At 43.0% G+C, this 22,422-nt stretch overlaps 1 protein-coding gene and 1 long non-coding RNA gene across 2 annotated transcripts in view; both read right to left on the bottom strand.

Annotated features, from left to right (window-relative positions):
• The window catches only part of jak1 (Janus kinase 1), a 37,429-nt gene extending 19,156 nt beyond the window's left edge, over window positions 1-18,273 (bottom strand). Inside the window, exons 1-10 of the mRNA XM_062556003.1 lie at window positions 18,007-18,273; window positions 12,377-12,585; window positions 10,871-10,994; window positions 6,909-7,065; window positions 5,949-6,112; window positions 5,293-5,638; window positions 4,292-4,474; window positions 2,202-2,359; window positions 1,750-1,864; window positions 364-562 (exon numbers count right to left, since the gene is read on the bottom strand). Coding sequence (XP_062411987.1) covers window positions 364-562; window positions 1,750-1,864; window positions 2,202-2,359; window positions 4,292-4,474; window positions 5,293-5,638; window positions 5,949-6,112; window positions 6,909-7,065; window positions 10,871-10,994; window positions 12,377-12,578 — 1,648 coding nt within the window. The 5' untranslated portion in view covers window positions 12,579-12,585; window positions 18,007-18,273. The remainder of the gene's footprint in view (window positions 1-363; window positions 563-1,749; window positions 1,865-2,201; window positions 2,360-4,291; window positions 4,475-5,292; window positions 5,639-5,948; window positions 6,113-6,908; window positions 7,066-10,870; window positions 10,995-12,376; window positions 12,586-18,006) is intronic.
• A 1,936-nt stretch (window positions 18,274-20,209) lies between these two features.
• On the bottom strand, window positions 20,210-21,750 carry LOC134102162 (uncharacterized). The gene is made up of 2 exons (XR_009941488.1): window positions 21,579-21,750; window positions 20,210-21,105 (listed from the first exon to the last, which is right to left on the bottom strand). It is a non-coding gene; the product is annotated as an uncharacterized LOC134102162 (long non-coding RNA).
• Between the last annotated feature and the right edge of the window lie 672 nt (window positions 21,751-22,422).

Genomic DNA, 22,422 nt, shown 5'->3' with positions numbered 1-22,422 from the left:
TGTGAGCTGATATGTGGCCACAGTCTGATGACAGCTCTGGGGGTGAGTGTAAGGCCTATTGCCAGACAGAATGATTAACAGTCATCCCCGGCCCCCCCCCCCCCCCCCCCCCCCCGCTCTCTCTCTCCCTCTCTCTCTCTCTCCCTCCCTCCCCCCCTCTCCCCACCCAGCAGTGGAACTATCATATAATCATCCTACCAGGACAATCAATACACTTGTTGAAGCAAAGTCAAATCAACCTGTTTAGGCAATTTAGTCTCAGTTACAAGCGAGCTTGGAGGCCAAGAGGAAGTGCTAAAGAGAGGAGAGGAGAGGAGGAGAGGAGGAGAGGAGGAGAGGAGGAGAGGAGGCTGCGTCTGGTACCTCTGGGCTGAGGCGGGCAGCACCTCCTCAGCTGGAAGCGCAGGTTCTCCGTGCGCAGGTTCTGTCCAGACAGGTGGGAAAGCAGCTCGTTGAGGTTGGGGTGGAGCGTCTCGGTTCCAAACAGCTTGTAGCCCTGTGGGCTCACCTCGATCTGGAAGTTCTTATACTGGGGAACCTGCTTGGGTTCCATACAGTCCACCTGAAACAGACACACTCATTTCAAAAGACATGTACTAACATAGAGGCATTTGGATTTGAGTACCGTAACTTCCCAACTATTAGCCGCAGCTTATACATCGATTTTGCTAAATTTCTTCAGCTATGAGGTTAATACATGGGGGCAGTTAATATGGTATTAATATGGTTTTGTTTCTTTTAACTTGCACAAAACACTGTCCTGCGGTTTATAGACTGTTTATTTCAATTACTTAAATTACTTTTTTCGTACCTTAAAATAACGTTTCCAAAATCATTTAAGCAGTTCATCAACTCATAACAGGGTGAGCGGCACTTCTGCATTCACTTTGCGGCCCTCTATCGCCTATAACCGCACTATGTAAGTTTACCAGATCTGGTAGCAGATCTGTAGTTCGATGGAATGAGACATTAGAAACTACAAATTTGACTTGATTAGATGTCGCAATACATCATACTTTCAGAAAGTCATGCAACATACTCTACTTTGTCTGTGGACATCGTTATTTGCTGGCTAAACAAATAGCATGCGTGTGTCAGAGGAAAAGTGCTTTAGTGTTGCTTTAAGTTTCTATGACATCAGTATATTGTTTCTACAGTGTAGCCAGGAATCATATACAGCAACATATATTCATACCAAGACAAATAAATTCTTGACTACAAAGTTTTATTTTAGCATGGATTTCCTCCATAAAAGAGACCTGCATATAACTTTACAGCCTGCTGTTGAAAGCCTTCTAATTCTTGGCTTTATTGAGATGTGAAAGATGTGAAATATTCACTAGGATAGGATTTTGTTGCGAGACAGGGAATCCGTGTTATGTGGCTAAGTTGCTGCCTAGCATGTAAAATACGTTTACAGTAATTTCCCGCATATAAGCAGCATTGTGTATAAGCTGCAGGACAGTGTTTTCTGCAAGTTAATAAGAAACAAAACCACATTAATACCATATTAACTGTCCCTGTGTATTAACCTCATAGCTGAAGACATTTTGCAAAATCAATGTATAAGCCGAGGCTAATAGTCGGGAAATTACAGTAAACAGCAATAGCATACATTTAAAAGTAGTCTATGAGGTAGAAATCGATCGGTCGATGCCATTTAGAGCATTTTTTAGAGTCAGTGAAAGTGCCATCATCGACACAGAACGTCACGTGTTGTTACCATAACGGCTGTGTAACTATAGTTACCTCTAAACAGACAACAGTCATGATGATGTAGCTGAAGTCAGTGCAGCTCCAGCGCAGGACGTAGGCCCCCTCCTCGTTCCCCTCATGGCGCAGCTTGTGTGTGGCGTACTCCGTGCTGGACACAGGCCAGAGAGACAGGGACACGCCAACAAAAAGAAAAAAATCAGTCCACAAATGCGCAGTGAATTGGAACCAAAATGGCTGGAATGCTATTCACTTCAGACATGTATTGTCCCACAAGGGGAAATTTGGTTTGCATCAGTGGTTAATAAGACGTAACACACATAAGACAAAGTACAAAACATAGAGCACAAGTGTTCCAGTGTTCCTATTGTAACGCTAGCTCTCATCAGGGAGAAACCACAGCAATAAGCAGTGCAGCGGAGCCAGCCGAGGCCTTGAGAAGCTTGGAGAGAGAGAGTGCTTGGAGATGAAATAGGGGGCGTGCTCACCAGATGGGGCCGTGGCAGCCGCTCTGCAGGTTGTGAACCACCGAGGCCGGCGCCACCTCCGTGCACAGGTAGTGATGCGCGTCCACGGTCAGCCGGAAGTAGCCGTCGATCAACGCCACGAGCGACAGCGCCTCGGCGCGGAACGCCAACTGCAGCTCCTGGGGAGAGGAAAAGATGTGTGCTATTGCCGCACAACAATGGTGGTGGTAACGGTTGTTACAGAAGGAGAGAGAGCTCGGTCCAGAAAAAGGAGAACATAAGAGGGAACACACACAAAACGACCATAAATAAATAAACTCATATCACTCAATAGTTCAGATCAATAGTGTAGCGTTCAAGAGTCTGTTTGCTGAAGGGGGTAGAGAGGGAGGGAGGGAGGGGAGAAAGAGAGAGAGAGAGAGAGAGAGAGAGGGGGAGAAAGAGAGAGAGAAAGAGAGAGAGAGGGAGAAAGGGAGAGTGAGAGAGAGAGAGAGTGAGAGTGTGTGTGAGGGAGGGAGAAGAAAGATCACAATAGAGAGAGAGAGATCAACAGAAAGCAGATCTGTCAGTGAGGAATGTTCCAGTATCTAGGCGACAACACACACACACACAGAGTTCCCAGTGCAAATGTGAGGTCAGAATGGGCAGCCAAAAGTCAGGAACTCTTCTTCCTCTTCCCTTATTACCCCCAGAGGGCTTGTAACATCAGCAGGCACCATCTGGCCGGCCTACTGCCAGGCCTCTGGTGCTCCAACACCAGTCATGCGGTCAGCCCGCTCCCCCTGACCTTCCCACTCCCTAAGGGGGTTGGACAGTGTGGTTCCACAACCTCACCAAACAACGTTCCCAGCTCTCAAACCAGTCCTCACGCAACGCAACCGGACCTTCTCTCCCAGGCACACACATGCCACCCCAGAAGTGGCACAAACGCACTCACACACGCATGTACACACACACACACACACACACACACACACACATGTGCAAACGCACACACGGTACAGCTGACTGCAACAGGACGACCCAGACTGTAATCTGTACGCGGCGTGCTGGGTTGCACTGGGATCAGCCACATGGAGACATCCCTGGAATTTGGCAGCGCTTACATGCCTCATGAGCCAAAAGGGGAAACGGCACAACTTTCCCAAGCTGAACGCTCTGGTGCAGAGTCTCCTACTTTTACAGATAGCAAAGGACTCCAAAACTTTAGAAATCTAGCAGTTTGTCCTTTCATTCTACAATAATTTCATGGGCATTAGCCGCATTGTGTTTAAGCCGCAGGACAGTGTCTTATGCAAGTTAAAAGAAACAAAACCATATTAATACCATATTAATTGCCCCCGTGTATTACAGTAACCTCATAGCTGAAGAAATTTTGCACAATCAATGTATAAGCTGCGGCTAATAGTTGGGAAATCACGGTAGATTACCTATTCTAAGGCTGCACAGCAAAATCACATCTACTAGTTCTTGCGTCACTGAAACTTCATGCTTATAAGTTTATGATATTTTCCTTACAAGTAAAGTTTTTATAGGGGACAATATACAACACACTTCACCAATCAAGAGCCAATAGAGCTTTATTGGGTCTTGTGTTAATGGATCACAGAACCTCCAGCAAGTCCCTTTCCTTCTCTTCACTGAATCACTTCCATAGCAGTACCATCTACATCACCGGAGAGTGGCACAACGTTTCTTGTTAACTCCTTGCTACTCCTTTTGAAAACATCAAGCTTTTGTGACCGTTTGAAAGCTCCCAGAGCCTCCCACACCTGAGGCTTGCACTCTCATCAAACAGTAGTAGAACAAGTATAATTGAATCTTTCACTTAACTTGCTAGTCAAATCAATTTGTCACTGAAATCAGTTCTCCCCGAGGGTCATACCATCTCCTTAAGAATGCATAACTGCATAGCAAAACATGCATAAACACTGTGTGGAGTGAAAGGACTTCATTTCAAAATGATATCTCACATTTCTCTGTCAAAGCGGTGGGTTTTGAGAAACAATATTTTGTTTTGTATGTATGCGATGTATACAGTAGGAAAGGACAATAAAATTGTATCTATCTATATCTCTTCCCAGGTCTGACGAGATCATTAAATGCAGTACCATTCTCCTGTTGTCCTGTCTGTAGATGGTGACTGTGGACTCTTTGATGACGATGTGTGTGATGTCATGGAAGTCCGAAAAGAGTGTCCAGCCTTCGTCAGCCTCTTTATTCTTGTCGTTCTTCTTGGTGCTGTCCTTCGTCTTCTTGGGCTTGTATTTGTCTTTCATGGGATTGCTGACACACTAATTGGGAGAAAACAAAAACGCGTAAGGAGATTAACATTCATTGGGTACAGCTAAACACGCACAGAGTAGGCACTTCTCCAGGGGAACCCCAGCGCTTATAATTCGCCTGAAAGTACGTCAGGGCCAGCCGAGTTCATATCCATTTTAACAGGCTTGTAACGTCTCAGCGTTTTCTTGTGAACTGTGAACATGAAACACAACTAGTTCTCTGGGTGGGGACAAAGCAGCTGAAGGAATGTAGGGCAACAGTCTCAACAGCAAACTTGCTCTGAGTGATTTGATCTCTCCTTTACTCATGAAGTTAGTATATATATATAGGAAGTGTAGTTGCTACTGACTACAGACCAGCCAACAAAACTATACCTACCTAGAGCTACAGCTATACCACCTGAACATCTGATCAGCTATTTCACTGAGGCCTCTTTCACAATATATTACATCCATAACTAAAATATGCCCATGCACATCTGTTGGACTTATTTGCACTTCCACCTTGACACACACCTCATACTGGATCACAGCACAAATCCTCAATACAATCATGTGCATCTTTATCTTTAGAATATTTTACTGTTATTTTTAGCCATGTTGATTTGTTGATTTGCTTTTTATCATCCTGTTTAGATTGTAGTGTATGTTGTGTGTGGTGTCTTAAGCGGCTGAGACCTTGAATTTCCCCTTGGGGATCAATAATGCATCTATCTATCTATCTATCTATCTACAGTATCTATCTATCTATCTATCTATCTCATTCCGCCTATGGAGTTGATAGGGAAGGAAGACACAACAAGAAGAGTTTTGAGGGAGTCACTCACTCCGACGGGTTTCTTCCTCCAGGATATCCCCACGGTCCCGGACACCTGGGTCTCGTAGCCCTGGCCGTCGTCCCCGGGACTGGGGGAGAGCAGCGCGCTCTCGTTCTCCCCGGACAGGCGCAGCGTCCGGGGCTCCACCGTCTCGCAGCCCAGGCCCCGGGTCAGCGTCTCCAGCGTGGACAGGTACTTGACCTTCAGGTCGTACAGCGAGATGTTGCTGTCCTGGATGGTCTTGCAGTTGAACTCGTTGAGGAAGTTCTTGAAGACGTTGTTGATCCGCATGCGCGTCAGGATGTTGCGCTGCTTGATGGTGCGGTTCAGCTCCTCGGGGATGAAGCGCTTGTAGCTGCAGGTCACAAAAAAAAAAAAAAAAAAGAAACAATTCAAAGAGTGGACATTCTGGACAGCATTCCACATAGAGAAACCATGGAGGTCAGGGAAGAGAGAAATAGAGAAAGAAAGAAGGAGAGAGAGAAAGATACAGTAGATGGATAGATAGATAGATAGATAGATAGATAGGATAGATAGATAGATAGATAGATGTGCGCATACAGATAATCTGAAACATGTCAACAACAACAGTGTTAACTGATAGCCACACATACAGGCATGTGCCATGTGAAAGGGGGCATATGGAAATTGCCCATATGAGTTACCTGATCTCGGCAGCAACACCTGGCAGGGGCAGCTCTTTGCTCTTGGCATAGTGTGTGATGGCGAGTACGGCCATGCCCAAACACTCGTTCTCGATCTCGTGCAGCTCCGCCTCGCTCTGATGAACCCGCAATGGCGCCAGCCCTTTCAGAAAGTCATATTGGCCCTGAGGAAACAAACAAACATGATACGGAGTCGCACCAATACATCCACATACACAGGCAAACATATGGTATTCGTCCATTCTAAATGCAAATGATCACTCTCCTCGCATCAAACAGGGACATGCAAAATAGATGTGGCTTGGAGAGGCAAACAGGACAGCTTTGATGTTGTTTGTTTAAGTTCAGGTCGAGCCACCCCAACCAGCCGGAGGTACTGTTTGAGGAAGCTCCGAACTCAGAGAGTTCTGACTACTCTGTTCCTGAAAGATCGACTGCACCAGACACAATTCAGTGCCAATCCAACATGACGTCATTCTCCGGAATTCTGAGCATTTGCCTTCGGAAGGATTTGGAATTTCCATAATGCTAATTTATGGATGTGTGAGGGCTGCGTACCCTGCGGCATGGTGTTGTAAAGTGTACAGGCTGCATGGATTGGTGGCATTGCAAACAGTATTGTGTAGAAGCCCTAGGCCACCATCACATTGCTAAAACAACACAAGTTCAACACTTTAATGGCCTAAGACTTTTTCACAGCATTAGAACAATGCGGGCTAGATCTGGGTAGTGGCCATGCTTAGCCTGAGACCAGCAGACCGTTGTGCTTCCTGTCTAAACCTGCTTCTGAAGCTGTGCTTTTGCACTGCCACGATCAAAAAGTCAGCAATAACATTTCCTATGAATGATCAGCATTTGAGCTCATGTCTGTAACGGCGACCAGACAAACAAAGGACAGATGAATATGTGGATACATGTAGTGTGTGTGTGTGTGTGTGTGTGTGTGTGTGTCTGACTCACCTGGGAAAACAGGTAGTCTAACGAGGCAGCATCCAGCAGCGGGGTGCCCTCGGATCCCCTCTGCGTGCCCACGCCCCCCCTGTGTTGTTTGCTGAGAGAGTGGCGCCAGACGGGCGACTCCGTCTCACTCGTGCCATGCCAGTTGGTGAAGTAAAACCTGAGGTGAGACAGGGACAGAAGCTTCAGTGTCTGTCTGTGTGTGTGTGTGTGTGTGTGTGTGTGTGTGTGTGTGTGTGTGTGTCTGTGTCTGTGTCTGTTTCTGTGTCTCTGTCTGTGTGTGTGTGTGTCTGTGTTTGTGTCTGCGTGTGTGTGTGTGTGTGTGTGAGCAAATATCCACGCATACATGGCATGCAGTATGTGCACAAATATGTTCAATGTCAATATGTCTCGCATAAAACACACAATAGCAGTGTAACATTTCATGGCCACTGCTGTTGGGTTCACACGCCACATTTGCATCCCTTTGTTCTTGGTTGGACGGGGAGGTTAAACTGGCAGAGTGTGTTGTGCGTCCATATCAGCTTTACAATGCAAAACAGTGGCAAACCACCATGCAGTACTTTAGCTTGTGTCGGTTTTCTCTGCACTGTGTTTTGGAGGTGGAGTCCGTGCAAGTTCTTTGAACCTCGAGAGTGTGTGGTCATAGGGGTAGGGCCCGTGCTGGCTCAAAAGACAAGTCAGCGTGTGATGAAATAAAGTCCTTTACATTTGAGATGTGTATCAGACAGGTTATCTAGAGGTGATGGCTTATCAACCCCTAAAAATCCTCCATGGGATGCTCCATAGTCCTTCCTCTTGTTGTTTTCTCTCCTGCTCTTGTTTCCAAAGCAACTGTGCATAACAGTGCTTGGCTGTTTGACTGCAATGAAAGTGCATCCTCACGGACAGAAGAAAACAGCTGCAGACACACTGTGCATGACTGTTCTTACTGGCTCAGCCCTCGCAACAGAAGGAAACTATCATATCAGACAGTTAGCCTACAGTTCAAATGCCTCCCCTCAAAGCGCTCCAATGTGCTAATCTAACTCCGATGTGCAGCGAGAGTTGACCACGAGCAATCAAAATGACTTAGCACTCACTGGTGAAGGGGGAGAGAGCTGGGCTTCAGCCCCTATGCAGGCTCAACTACCAGAACCGGCTCCACAATTTTGGTTCTGCGCAATTAACTTTCTTTCGCTAAAAAGAATTTCTGTGTGCTCACCGACCTCAACAAGCCAAGATTTCTCAGCTTTGTGCGACTGCGTAAGAATGTGTTGAACCCTTGTGAGAGCCCCACCGAAGGCTTTTAGCTGCGCCATGACAAATTGTGTAACAAAGCACTCAATAAAGGTGGGTGAGGACTTCCTCTTTAGTAGTTCTAGCACTGTATCATTCATTTCTAGCCACTCTGTGTGTGTGTGTGTGTGTGTGTGTGTGTTTTGTGTGCTTTTGAGACCCACTTGCGTGTGATGACCAGAGAGATAAAAGTTGTGTCAACAGGTCTCCAAACAAAACCCCAAAATATTTAAGAGCCAAGTAAACGTCTCTTTCTCTAAAAAAAAAAAAAAAAAAACATTGCAAAACATCTTTGATGTTCAGAGATAGTTCTGAACATTTCACAATGGATTATGTAGCCTATTATGGCACTGGCCTCTAACGATAATGTCACGAAACATTAAGCACACAGGTTGCATTATTATAAGCTCAACACTTCTTTCTTCAAATGTTGTCATGAACTAAAAGAAACTTTCAGTTCCGAAGTGTACATGCATCACTCATAGTGAAAACACAGAACATTAACCACTATTCAAAAAAGCACACAAAAAGTAGTCATGGTGCGGAGAGTCCAAAAATCCCCCAGAATATGACCAATAATAGGCCATGCCTTGTTTACAAATTTAGGCTAGCATTTTACAGATCATGCTTTAACCATGCCTGTGTGCATGTGCAACCACACAGGTCTACAAATTGTCAGAGCTCAAAGTTCACTTTCATTTTTTCTTTGTCCGATAACTGGCTGGTGACTTCTAATGCCATCTTTGCAATCACAACAACTTTATGATTTGTGTTAGGTTCAATCATGCAATAGACATTTTAGAGACTCAAAATGGGTGCTTCACATGGATAGTGATGGTCTACAGCAGCATTGCAAATTATTCTTCTTTTTACGTGAGAATTATCAAGCATCTGTCAAACTTCAGGAGCTGAGAAAATACAGGTAATATCTTAGAGTTGTTAACGTCTCTCAGGAGCAAAGACAAAACAGGAAATCAGACAAATAAGCTGATGTAGAATGTGTCGAATAATGATGTGAAATGTGTTCATCTGGTGACCAGGGAAAAAACAATCACAAAATGAAAAATGTAGGAGCACCGACGACTATTTTAATCGCCATCTGAAAAACCTCAAGATTTGCATACAGCCGTGCAAAACTGTGACAGACGCAGCACGCAAACTGATACACAACTGCCTTGGTGACAATAATATCGTCAGCAGATGTATGTAAACAAAGGACCATGCTTCAGGCGGTTACCAGCCCAACCTCCAACGCCCCTTTTGCCACGGAGAGCAGAAGCATAGTAAACAGGAAGCTTCTGTAGAGAGCCGAAAAAAAAAGGTGTTCTTCACCACAGAGGAAGAACGGGAGTGTAAAGGTTGACCATAACCTGTTTGTTCTCATAACAGGTACGCAACTTGCAAATCAACAGGTCGCATCTCGTACCCTCATTTGACTACAACGTTCGCTTCACCCCCCTCCCCCCTTTTGTCGAGCGCAAAAAAGCCACACACTGATGGGGAAGTTGGCCTAGATTCTCCCTTTTGTTTCTTGTCCTTATGCAACACCTCCTTTCCTTCCCCCTTCAGCGCTGGACAGGACCTGGAACAAAACAACATGCACTTTTGCAGCGTGCTTTCTGCTCAGCGCTGGGCCTCTCTACTGGCCGTACTCTGGCTGTTGAAAAGGTTACATTTTCACTGGCTGTGCCAAAGACGGGGGATTCCCACAGAGCAGTGGCCATTTTGTCAAGGGGATTCACAAACTTTAAAGGGAAAGCACACCACCTTCGTGTGCACATAAGATCATATTTATTAATGTTACCAGCTTTTCATTTTACACTCAATTATACAGTTCCATATGGAGCCACCAACACAGCAACCGGCACGCAACCGTGCAAATGATGCCAGGCAAAGCCAAACCCTTTAATTCAAATATGAAGAATTATTCAACGCACAGATCGATATACCTATAAACTTCAACACAGATATTCAGATAAATGTCATTATTGTACCAACAGGAATACAAGTGAAACTAGAAGTTACACATTCGCTGGACACAGGATTTTAAGTTTCTTTCCACCTGAAAAAAAGGCGGACCAGAATACCGCACACAGAAAGAGTTGGCTATGAATGTAGATATGTAAACATTCTCTCTGCTATTTCCCTTCAGGTAAGTCACGCGAGAGTTGTCAGCCGACAGGAGAACAAGCCAAGAGAAAATATGACCCTGTATGTGCTCGTTCTGTAAATCACTTCTGCAGTAGTCACATGACACCAGAACTTTCAGAGGAAAGCCAGCTGAGGCCAGTCAGTGGGAAATCTGCAACGATCGGCTAATCAAGCACAACACCAGCTATCACTCAGCTTTCACTAAAATAAACAACACCATTCCAAGCCATCTTCTCACTGGCCAACACAACAAAAACCGACACAAAACTAAGTGAGCCACTTGCAAAATCTTGCCATGGTGTTTGACAGTCTTCTTCTAGACAAAACAAAGGGTTCTTTGTAGAGGCCCCTTTGGGGTTGCATGATTGTAAGCTTTCTACATGATTCTCAGTTTTAAAGACCTCTTCCCACTATCAGAAGATTCTTTGTGTAGAAATGGTTCCAGGTGTAATATCTTATGAAAACCTCAACACTGTCCAAGAGAGCGGGCAGGGCTAGAACGGATTCAGCGCTCTGCCATCTCGGGCTGGGCTTACCTCATGCGATAGTGCAGCTTGATGCAGGTGTCCTCTGTGATCTTGAAGACGTGATTGGGTGGGTACCACAGGTCACGGCCCTCCTCGTACAGCGCAAACAGGTTGTGACACAGAGGCGAGATTCCTGCAAGAGAAGGAGGAGCATGTCAGCTGACGCAAGTTTGGGTTTCATCACCGTGCTGAAAGATCTGGAATTACGGTCGGACAGATCAGAACTGTTCCTTTAAAAAATCAAAAAGGGAAACATGACGGCTGGATGAATGTCTGCTGCGTTTCAGGTTTCATTGAGACTCAGAGGTCACAGGGTCGTCATGGCCTCATTACCTCCTCCAAGGAGGTTATGTATTCATCAGAGTTTGTTTGTTTACTTGTTTGTGTGTGTGTCTGTCTGTCTGTCTGTCTGTCTGTTTGTTCGCAAAATAGCTCTTTTTCTGTTACATTTTCAGGGAAGGTCTGAAATGACCCAAGGAAGAAACGATTACATTTTTTGGGAGTGATCCGTATCACCGTCTGGATCCAGGAGGCAGTTACAGTATGTTTTCGCTTGGTGGAGGTTCGTGCTCTCTGGGTGCTTTTCTAGTTAATATAAGTCATGGCATCATCAATATACTGTAAGTGAAGAAGACTCTGATGCCACATGTGATCACCCTGCCGTGGGACTGGACTCTAGTCTCGCGAGCATGTCCTGCAGAATTGCTTTCGAGCAAATGGATCTTTTTGCAGCATTTCAGAAGAAAATGCCTTATTACATCAGCTCTGACCCTTTCTGTTGTCTAGCACAGCTCCACCACCCACAGCTGTGCTGGCCCACTTAGTCCTGGCCTCTGGTACATGGAAATTCCAGTGTTGGCCCTGGACTCAAACTGCTGTGTGTTGCCAAAAAGCTGCTGCTCTCTCACTGCAGGGGAGTTGTAAGTATTTCTTTGTGTGTGTGTGTGTGTGTGTGTGTGTGTGTGTGTCTGTGTGTGTGGGGGTGTGTGTGTATGTTAGCACAGATGCACAGGGGGCATTCTCATAAGTCTCTAGTTCTAAAGAGCATAGGAGCCCAGTGTTCTGTAGAGCTGACAAAACATGCAGTATCTCCCTTAAGCCAAAACCAGCACCATCTATTTCAAAGAATCTCTCACAGACAGCCAAAATGCTCTCTGGCTTCCCCATGTTAAGGTCATTTGAGGATAAGCACATTTGGGAAAAGCAGGGCTCTGGACATTTGGAGGACTGCTGTCTAAAAGCTCAGCATGGAGTAGCGATATGAAACGGTGTATGGATAACTACCACTGCCATTTCAAATACATTAAAATTGTGTTTGTTGGCCATACAGTAATCTCCTGTGTGTAATAGCTGCTGTGTATAAGCCACACAGGACAGTGTTTTATGCAAGTTAAAAGAAATGAAACCATATTAACACCCCCCCCCATTAACCTCATAGCTGAAGAAATTTAGCAAAATCAAGGTATAGGCCGCGGCTAACAGTTGGGAAGCCACAGTAAACATCGGGGAACTTACGGCATCTCCTGGCTGCCTCCACGCAGATGTCCTCGGCCACGTAGGAGTCCTTGAGGTACTCCAGCTGGTGGGCGTCCGGCTGGTAGAAGTGCACCTCCAGGCCCTTCTGCAGCGCGGTGATGGCCGGGTCAGCGCGCCGGTTCCGCCGCATCTTACCACACAGTTGCCTCCCCAGCTCCATGCCTCCTGTTAGTTCTGGCATCCAGACCCTGAGCAAAGCCGAGGCACAAGAAGAGAGGAGAGTCTGTTAAGAGAGCTAGTGTTTGGCCATTGATCACTGAATCACGCATTCAGTGGCGTGGCACATTGGGTTTGCTGTTGAGACGGTTTTGTTAGTTGGGTTTGAATTTACTATTTACACAGTCAGTGTGTGTGAAGTGTGTGACTCAGAGATCAGCCATGGACTCCACAGAGCTGCCCAGTACTTCCACTCTGTGTGTGTACGTGTGTGTGTGAGTGTGTGCGTGCGTGGATAAGACTGGGACTCTCCACTCTGTGACCAACTCATGAGTCATTCCATTATCTCAGCACATCTAGTCCCCACTGGGATCACTGGACCACAGACTATCCATCTGATGGCTCACTCCTCTCTCCTTTAACCCCCTGTCTCCTCCATCAGTGCCACACGCTTTTTTGTCCATCCTCTCCTTGTTTTTCTCATCGCCTATCCCTCAGGCCTTCCCTTTCCTTCCCTTCCCCTCCTCCCCATCCTTCTTCTTAATGTCCTCTCCCCTGTCCTTGTGTCCTCCCTGGGGGGGTTGGTGGTGGGCACTGATTGCACTGCTCCTGTGCTGGTGGGGGGGTGTGGGCTGTGCTGCCCTCTGCATCCCAAACAGACCATCACTCCTCAGAGCTTCCCTGCACTTCGCTCCTGCAGACCCAGCTCACCTGCAGAGCCGGTTTCATCACGGCCATAATCGCTCGCACACTGGTGTGTGTGTGTGTTTGTGTGTGTGTGTGTGTGTGTGTGTGTGTGTGTGTGTTTGAAACAGAGACTCAGCAGGGCCTTCCACTCGGGGTCACTGCGTACCCTGACTCTCAGCGGATGCCTAATGGAAAGTTCCTTGACATGCACGCACAGTCGTACACAAACATACGCGGTCCCGCCTACTCACTCACAGTCCCTGACTGGCTCCATGCGTGGTCAGTGGTCAGCCATTAGGGGCACAAACAGATTGAACAGGGACAAATGTGACCATTTAGAGCTCTGTGTGTGTGAATCTTCAGGCCATTTCTAATGACTGCCACCACAGCTAACCACAAATCAGTATTCAACGGAACGACATTAGCTTCCATCCTACACAGTTGTGTGACATTCATAGCAAAATGAATGATAACACATCTCTGCTCTATCCTGAAATACATGCTAAGCTTACCTCAGTCCATTAAGCTACACAATTTGCTATCTGCGCTGACTAATGCAGTGGAAAAAATGACTATTCACATTTTTCTTTTTATTTCTCTTTTTTTTAATTTCAGAACCCTTCGCAGTGCAGACCTGACATGGTGTTACATGGAATCTGAGTCTTTCCGTCACATCCAGTTATTACATGCTTGACTCATCAAAGCTTTGAGCCATAGCAATGTTTAATACCAAGGAAGTCTCCTCATACTGCCAGAAGAGAAATTGCAGTGCCAAGTTTCCCTCCATGCTGACTACATCCAATCCTAATAGTCATTACACGGCCATAGGAGGAAAGGACTACCCTTTTTCGATTTCTATTTCAAGGACAAGATCTTGCTATACATTCATAACATGAAGTGTACATCTGAATCACCAGCCTATGTTAATTTCTTGAAAATTGAAAGTAAAACTAAAAAAAAAACATTATTTATCCTCTGTGGAAACCAGAACAAGCATCACACGTAGCTCCATACAAGCTTGGATGGCAAATGTATCCATGTGTCCAAGGACACCAAAAATGTGATCTTACAGCGAGAACTATAATAACTAACAAGTGCGAGTAAATATCACAGTTTGTGCTGAATGCTGATGCTGTTACGCTTGAAATAAGAAAGTGTCAGGCAGGTTAGCTTACTTCTGTTAAGTGTATTGCTATGCTGGTATACCAAGATGACAATTACATCCGGGTCATGGGTTTGGCTGCCAGGATATACAGTACACTCATAATATATAGCCTACAAGTACCGCAAGTTTCTCTGGATAAATGGCCAAGGACAGGCAACTTCAGAGATTTCACAACAATCATAGGTTTACTAACCCCTATAAAATCACACATTTCACAAAGCATTACATATGCTATTGCCAATACTCTGATTTCAGTGTAGTTTGATGGAGCATGTGAAGAGTCAAGTCAAAAGACTAGGCTAGTACTGCTAACTAGGGGGGTAAATCACACGTTTCTATACAGTCTATGGTTTGAACTCATGTTGCATGTGCCATTTCTGTCACTGTGAAAGAAAATTAGCCTATTTGGAATATTCTATAGGCCTACTGATCCTTTTATGAAAACACTTTTACAGTCAACTGACTCAAGGTTTCTTTAGGCTATTGAATGCTTAATGTGAATGCTAGATTAGCATACTTCTACACACAATGGTCATCTAATCTAACCCAGTCTTCCCATGACCACAGTCCTCTTAAAACTTTAATGTGATCAAATTCTTACACAAAATACACCACTTTTAGCAGGATATTGGAGCGTCTCCATAAACATGACTGGAAGTAGTAGTGTGGGTCGATAAACACTGAGACACTATTCTTCTGGGAAGTGATCACAAACATCAAACTCAGTGTCCGTCAGTCAGCCATCATCTTCCACATGGCCATTTTCCTTGACAATAGCCATACACTATAGACATATGGCATACAGCTACCATTTGACTAAGAATATCATTTACTTTGGCTGAGAAGACTATTGGCTAATTGTTTACTTTCTGCTCACAAAATAAAAATAATTCCTGCTCATAGATAGTGAATAAAGGCACTATTGTAGACATCTAAATGTAACCTTGCATAAATGCTATGCTTTGTACAAAGGCTAAGCCAAACAGAACTCAAGCAAGAGACCAGCAATAATTCACCATCTAATTCACCATCTACAAGAAAGAAAGAAATTCATCCTCAGGGTTGCTGTGCTCTTCCTGTGCACTGGCTGTGTTCACCAGTCAGCGGTGGCACAAATTAAAGAGATTAGAATATTGAACCATATCAATTAATCAACTCATTGACATTAAAAAATCATATTGCATATCGCAATCACAATATCTATCAGAAAAATCACGATTGGATACTTTTCTTGAGTAAGACATGTTTGAAACACTAATTTTCCCAACAGCACTGTTTGTCCATAAACTCATCCAGTATTTTCAACGTTTGCGAAAACAATCTCCTTTGGTGCAATGTTCTGCTATATTGTTTGTTGATAGGATAAACATTCTTTTTTCTTTTAATCAAATGGGTTTGCGTTGCAATACTGCAACAGTGGTTTATTAACCATTTAATTAAGCTACACAGAGTTAATTTGCAATATGGCTAGGCTTAAGTGTTACAATGGATTAATTTTCAACAACTTGTTTTAAGACTACTAAGACTATAGATCAGTGGTTCTCAAACTGTGGTACGGGTACCACTACGAGAACTCTCTGTTGTGGTACTCTGGAAGGTGTTTTATTTCATGAAGACAAAATAATCACTTCAAATTGTTTAAATATATATGTAATGAAACATTGTTAAATTTAAACTAGTTTTTAGTTTTCTTGAAAAAAAAAAATCCCAAGGCAAAACAGTATATACAATGTCAATATATTTATATTGGCCTACGCCACTATGGTGGTACTTGGAGAGTCAGTTGTTCTCTGAGGTGGTACTCGCTGTAAAAAGTTTGAGAACCACTGCTATAGATTACATGGCTTTGTGTATACAACAATTGTGTCGTTCATCAGTCGCTAAATATTTTATAACATAATAATAAGTCTCTGTATTGTGTTATCTGCTAATCTCAGCGTTAAAATACCAACATGGGTTTGTCCTGTTGTCATCCCTTTCTCGTTTACAAACGTCTTTGCTAACAAACAATACAACATGCATAAAACAGTCAACAAGGTTGAAAGAAAAGACTTATAGAGTGAAGACTTCAAATTGTACTGTGAAACACACCATAACAAATACAGAGAAGGTGCCCTCGAACACATTAAGATTAACCTACTGAATAGAAGAGGAGGAAGTAACCTGTACAACAGCAGCAACAACAACAACAACAACAACAACAACAACTGCAGCACCAGCAACACCCACAACCAGAAGATGAGGAAGAGTTAAAAAAAAATAGCCAACTGCTATGCACTTGTACAGAGAAACTACCAGTCTTGGGAGAAAAATAAGTAGAAAAAAATGTAACACAACAAAGCAAAAGCAGAAGCAGAAGTGGACTGCGAATCTCATAACCACACTATAAACACAACTTCCAGAATATAAGATTAACACTTTAACTCCAAAGGAAGACGTGCCAGTCAACATTCATATTTGTAAATACTTGTGTCAACCACAAGACAACAAAGTAACATCAACATCACGAAAAGACTGCCACACACGCCTATAATCAACTTATTTGTGACTTACTGATAGACATTAGCCTAAAGGCTGCTGTTCATCAATGCCTCATTGTAGGCTAAGGAATGACCTATCTCCCATGTCGAGGAAAGTGTGACACATGCGCCATATTTCACAAAGCTATTGTTGTAATTTGCATTTGATTTTACAGATAATTTTTAGCAACAAGTAATCCAAAACAATAATATTCATTACCCAGAGAATGATGTTATGCTTTCCATAAACATTTGCAGGAGGCTATACTAAAAATAATAATAATAACGCCATCAAACCCTATAATTGCGCTGGAGACACAACACAGTAGGTTTATAAGTCGGCCAGTGCGATAAGTTACCCCTCTCTTACCATCCGACATGCCACGTTATTGACAAGCGTGAGAGAATATCTCACTTCGTTAGCATTAACTGGCGCAGTAGATTATTAATTGCACACTGGATGTGGCAAAACAATAGACTAATCAATTAGTACAAATATAATTTCAATAGGGGTATCAAGGTACAAACTGTAGTTTGAGCAAAGCTGTTTACCATGGGCGTCTATTAACACTGTGTTGACGTGAACCGCAGTTCTCCTTTCGACACCAACTTAATAATTACAATAAAATAATGATCAATAACGTTAGTAATAATCAGTTAACTTGAATGTTATACCGACGGTAATTACACCGATTTGAATTTATATTCATAATGTTATCATAATGTATCTTTTTTTTTTTTCACTTGAATGTTCAGCATTGCCAAGCTCGTTTCATTCCGCCGACGTTCATTAACATTACACGAAATGATTCAACACATTCCGAATCCAACAGATAGTTCTAGGCTAGCTGTCACACTTTCAAAGCTTTTTCCAGCAGCTACCACTTTCTGGCAAGCGGCTTTAGTCTATTCTAATGTAAAACGTCTGAACAGTTATGGTCATGTTAGCATTTCTTCTAAGAGCAAGTTAACTGCACTGACTTAGTTACTAACAGCTAAATTACCTGGCTATTGTCGTGATGATTTATGTAACGTCAACGTTAAATTACCTTGGGAGAATAAAGGTAAAGTTATCTACTTACCTCTCAAGAGAAGCTAGCTAACGTTAGCTAGCTATGCAGGCAGCTAGTTACTTCCGTATATCCGTTCATTTCATACGTCGGAACTGGTTATTGTCACTTGAGCCTAAGTGATTGAAATCTAAACGAATTTGCTTAGGATAACCAATAAATATCAAGGAAACGTTCCTCGGTTAGGGTCCCGAAAATGTTGTTATGAGTTCGCTCTTTGCTGGAAGTCTCAGTCGCCACCACCAAGACCTGATAATTTCTGACGTCGTTAACCTTTCCTTTCAAGCCACGACCAGGCAGATTCCCGAAAAGACGCATGCAGTGGGGTTCTTGCACGTCGCTGATTGGTTCGTTGGCCTTTCAGTCAAGTGAAACCAATTTAACCCTTGTAAAATTGAAGGTCCCGTTATAGGCACTCCAAGTGTCAATGCAAATGAATCATTTGTCCATATAATTGCCTTGCTGCTTTGTTTTGCTTTGTTTTCCTTTGTTAGTATACCTCAGCCCCTACCTCCAATCCCTCTCTCACCCCCTCACTCACACAAACACACACACACACACAAAGTTTTGTATTTTATTAGATAGGCTATGTAGCCTAATAATAGCTTACATTTTGCCAATAACTGCCAGGTGTATCGTGCATATTAACTAACCTAGTCAGCCTACAGGTAGCCTATAGACTTCTAATGAACCACAACACTAGATATGACCAAATTGTCCCGTCTGTCATCCGTCCTTCCGTAATATCTGACTAAAAATAGTCGCCCAAGATATCTAGCAGCTACCCATCAATTGCATTAACAGTCAAACAACACAGTGTCTTTCATTGTTTAAGATTTGAGACGGAAACGAAAAAACCATCCTAGAACTAACATTTTCCTCTTGCAAGCTGTTGACTTAGTGGATGATTCTATCCCAAAACGTGATGACATTGCTGAGTTCTGTTTGCATAACATGTATCTATATAAGTTATTTTCTCAACTGCTATCAGGCAATGCAGGACCCTTTATTTTATTGGCAGAAAAGACAAAATTGTCTCAACCAGGTGAAACCATTTACTATTATCACATTACCATATTATAACTATTACGTCATTAATCTTTTTTTAAATAGCATCTTCAATAATTCAAATTAAATTAAGAAAATATTCAGTGGAATAATAGGCTAACAAATACTTTTTTAGTCCACTTGGACACTTTGGTCCAAGTGCATGGGGTCTTTAAGACCAGGCATCTCATTGAGCCCCAAAGGGAGGGACTTCCCATCCAACCCACTAGATGAGTTAAAAGCACTGCACTTGCCAGGAACTGTGGGCTGCAGTTTCATAGGATGTGGTGTGATGGAACAGCATGTCTCTTGGACTATAAATCAATACAATCTCAGAGATAAAGTGTAAAAGCATTTATCTAAATGGAAATCAGCTAAAATAAATGTAGGCTATCTACTTCAGTGTTTTTTGTATAACACTGTAAAGAATGTCTTGAAAAGGGGCTTTATAGCCTAAATTGTACTTTGTAACGCCATGTAAATACATTTAAAAAACGTTTGGCGGGTTACTGTGGCATAACTTCATCCTCAATTTGGTGATTATCAGTGTCAGTTAAATTATCAAAACAACATTTAAAGTAGTATGCTATTTAATGAAGACATGCTTTTTTTTTTTTTTATAAGATTTTGACTTAAACAGGGCCAGTTACATGGTGGTTACTCTCATTAATAACACATTTTCCCACTTTCGTTGTTAGTGAAAGTAGTTTTGTTCTGTAATAGTATTACTTTTTTCTGTGATCTGATTTGATACATTTTATGAAACTCTTGTACCACTGATGCCAAAACATGGCCTAAAACTGAAAATTTGGAAAGAGTGGGAGAGCATCAAAAGACCATCAGAGAATAGGGGAAATTCCCATCCTACGCATTATTGTTAAAATATGAAAAACATTTTAAAACATGGCATAAACATAGCTTCAATGGCCATTATAGCCTACTGTACTAATCCAGGCTATAAAGTCGGTCCAGAGTTTATATACAATCCTGCCAACACTTTTATACACTAGGCTATTTAATTACTGTATCACGACATTTTAGCACATCACTTAACTGTGCACATTTTTTTGTATCATCCCAACAGATGTATCTAATGACTTAAATTAAGACATCTAAAATGTTTCCAACATGGAATTACTGTTCAAATAACTTCTCAAACACCATAAAGTTGGTACTGGTTCTTGAATTTTAATAATAACAGCTCACATTACATTGTTACAAAACGTCCTTTTTCCCCAGCTGTGAGAGAGGGCCCTCCATTGGCCATGTCGAATCAGTGGTGTCAAGATGGCTGCCATCCTTCAGTTATCACAGTACTGTACCTTTAAGATGGACAGCATCAGCACTCTGATAACTGAACCAGGGCAGCCTGTCACATCAAGCAGACATAGAAAGCTGTAAGAATCTCCACCCATCCTTACAGCAGAGACTATATGAAGTGGAGACAGCAAGAACACAACACCCCACAAAGGGATACTGGACGTTCAATGTAGGCCTACAATGTCTGACAAATTAAGTGGGGAAAAGTTGGCTAAAGACCCAACTTGTGCATAAACACAGTTATTAAATAGACATGAATAAATTAGAGCAAGTGGGCAGGTACTTGACCTACAATTCATACATGTGAAGTAAATGTACCACATTGAATATTGCCATTGAATTTATTATGCAGACGAATTAATTATTCATACGTACCATCACGCTTACGTCAGACTTGTTGTGGTCTATGTGACTCCGCCCTCTGAGCTAGATGTTTCTCTGGAAGTCCAGTCGCGTAGCTCGACCACTGGGACTCCTCCCAAAGGCTCCCCGCCCTCCGTGCAAATCGCTTCTTGTAAACAACTCGATTAGCTCTCTCTTCTCGCTATCACAGAGCAGTGGGGAACGCCTATCACAATCCTTTATGAAATAACATATGTGTAGCCTAAAGTTGAAGCATTGCTTGAACAACGCCAATTTTACTTAGACTAGACAAACAACTTGTCTCACAAGCACTCACATTGTTCACTAGATCAGCTCCAACAAATATGCGTTGTCTGTTTCCAGGCAAAATGCATGCACACGCTGCTCAATTAGGGGAAAACATGAGGAATGTCACAACAGTTGCATTAATGCCACAAAACTGGGACATACATACATACATGAACGATAAAGCGGACTATCAACTCAATGCTTTGGCTTACTAAAAAATAAACATGTGTGATTGCACGCCTTTGGTTAACCAATTGTGTTATAAATAATACAGAAGTTCACACAGCTGCAGCATACCACCCCTCAAGTTGTTAATCATTATTATTAACAATAATAGTCGAATAACTTCGAAACTCACACATTTGCAATCAACGAGTGGCGGTTAAAGAATTCATTACATTTCTTAAGTCGTAGCTGCTGAGGGGAATGCTAACGCCCAGCACCACCGCACACACCCCTTTCAAGTCAAAAACAAATACCACGTCTTACCATGTCAAAAATAAATATTCGCTATGAACATAAAAAGATGTTATAACTAGCACCAGTCATAGGCAAGTCATACTTACATGTTATTTCGTGTATATCCCAGGTGTTTACGTGAATATTTTTATGACGCAGCAAGCCCACATCGAACAACGTGATTGTCGCCATTTTTTGTTGTTATTGAAATCTCAAAGCCATGTGACAAAATAAAATAACAAGCTTCCGGGTCCCAAGCTGTAGTCTCATTAATGCAAATTTGTTCCGAATAAGTCTGTAGAAAGTATTTTGATAGCCTACGCTAGGGTTTCTGGACGGATCAGCACAGGGCGACAAAGCGCACTGCATTTAACATGTTTAAAGCTCTGACACCGTAGGGTTTGCAACAAGTATCCTAATTTGCGCGTAGGACACTACGCGATGAAGTAGCCCTAATTGGTTAAGGGCTAGAATTATAGCCTATGAATGATTTTTAAAAACGCTTTCCAATCGCTGTTATCAACACGTGTCTGATTGGCAGGTTATTTTATGACAAAGCCTGCTGACTCAACAACTGCCAAGGCATAGTCCTCATTTTTCTCATAGAGCTATGTTTGAGGTGCCATCCTGTGGGCTATAATTATTCAGTGTAACTATTCTATTCTCTAAAATAAATGTCAAGCTAAATGTGTGACGTATCCCAAATGCTCAGTGATTGAAGCAAAAATAAAATATGTAGCCTATTGCATGAGCGCCTGTGCATAGGCTAGCCTATTGCTCATATCCAATATTCATTATTTTACAGTTGACAGTGCAATATTGACCTAATAACCGCGCTCCACTCTTGAGAAGTAGGCTAGACCTAGAGAGACGATGGCACTACAAGGATGACCAGTGAAGGAGGAAACCCACCTAATTAGACAGTATGGCAAAACTGAGGCACTGAGACAT

The sequence above is a fragment of the Sardina pilchardus genome, chromosome 15 (assembly GCF_963854185.1).
Source record: "Sardina pilchardus chromosome 15, fSarPil1.1, whole genome shotgun sequence".
Taxonomy (NCBI): domain Eukaryota; kingdom Metazoa; phylum Chordata; class Actinopteri; order Clupeiformes; family Clupeidae; genus Sardina; species Sardina pilchardus.
The sequence above is the reverse complement of the archived record's forward strand: the minus strand, read 5'-3'. Positions and strand labels throughout refer to the sequence as shown.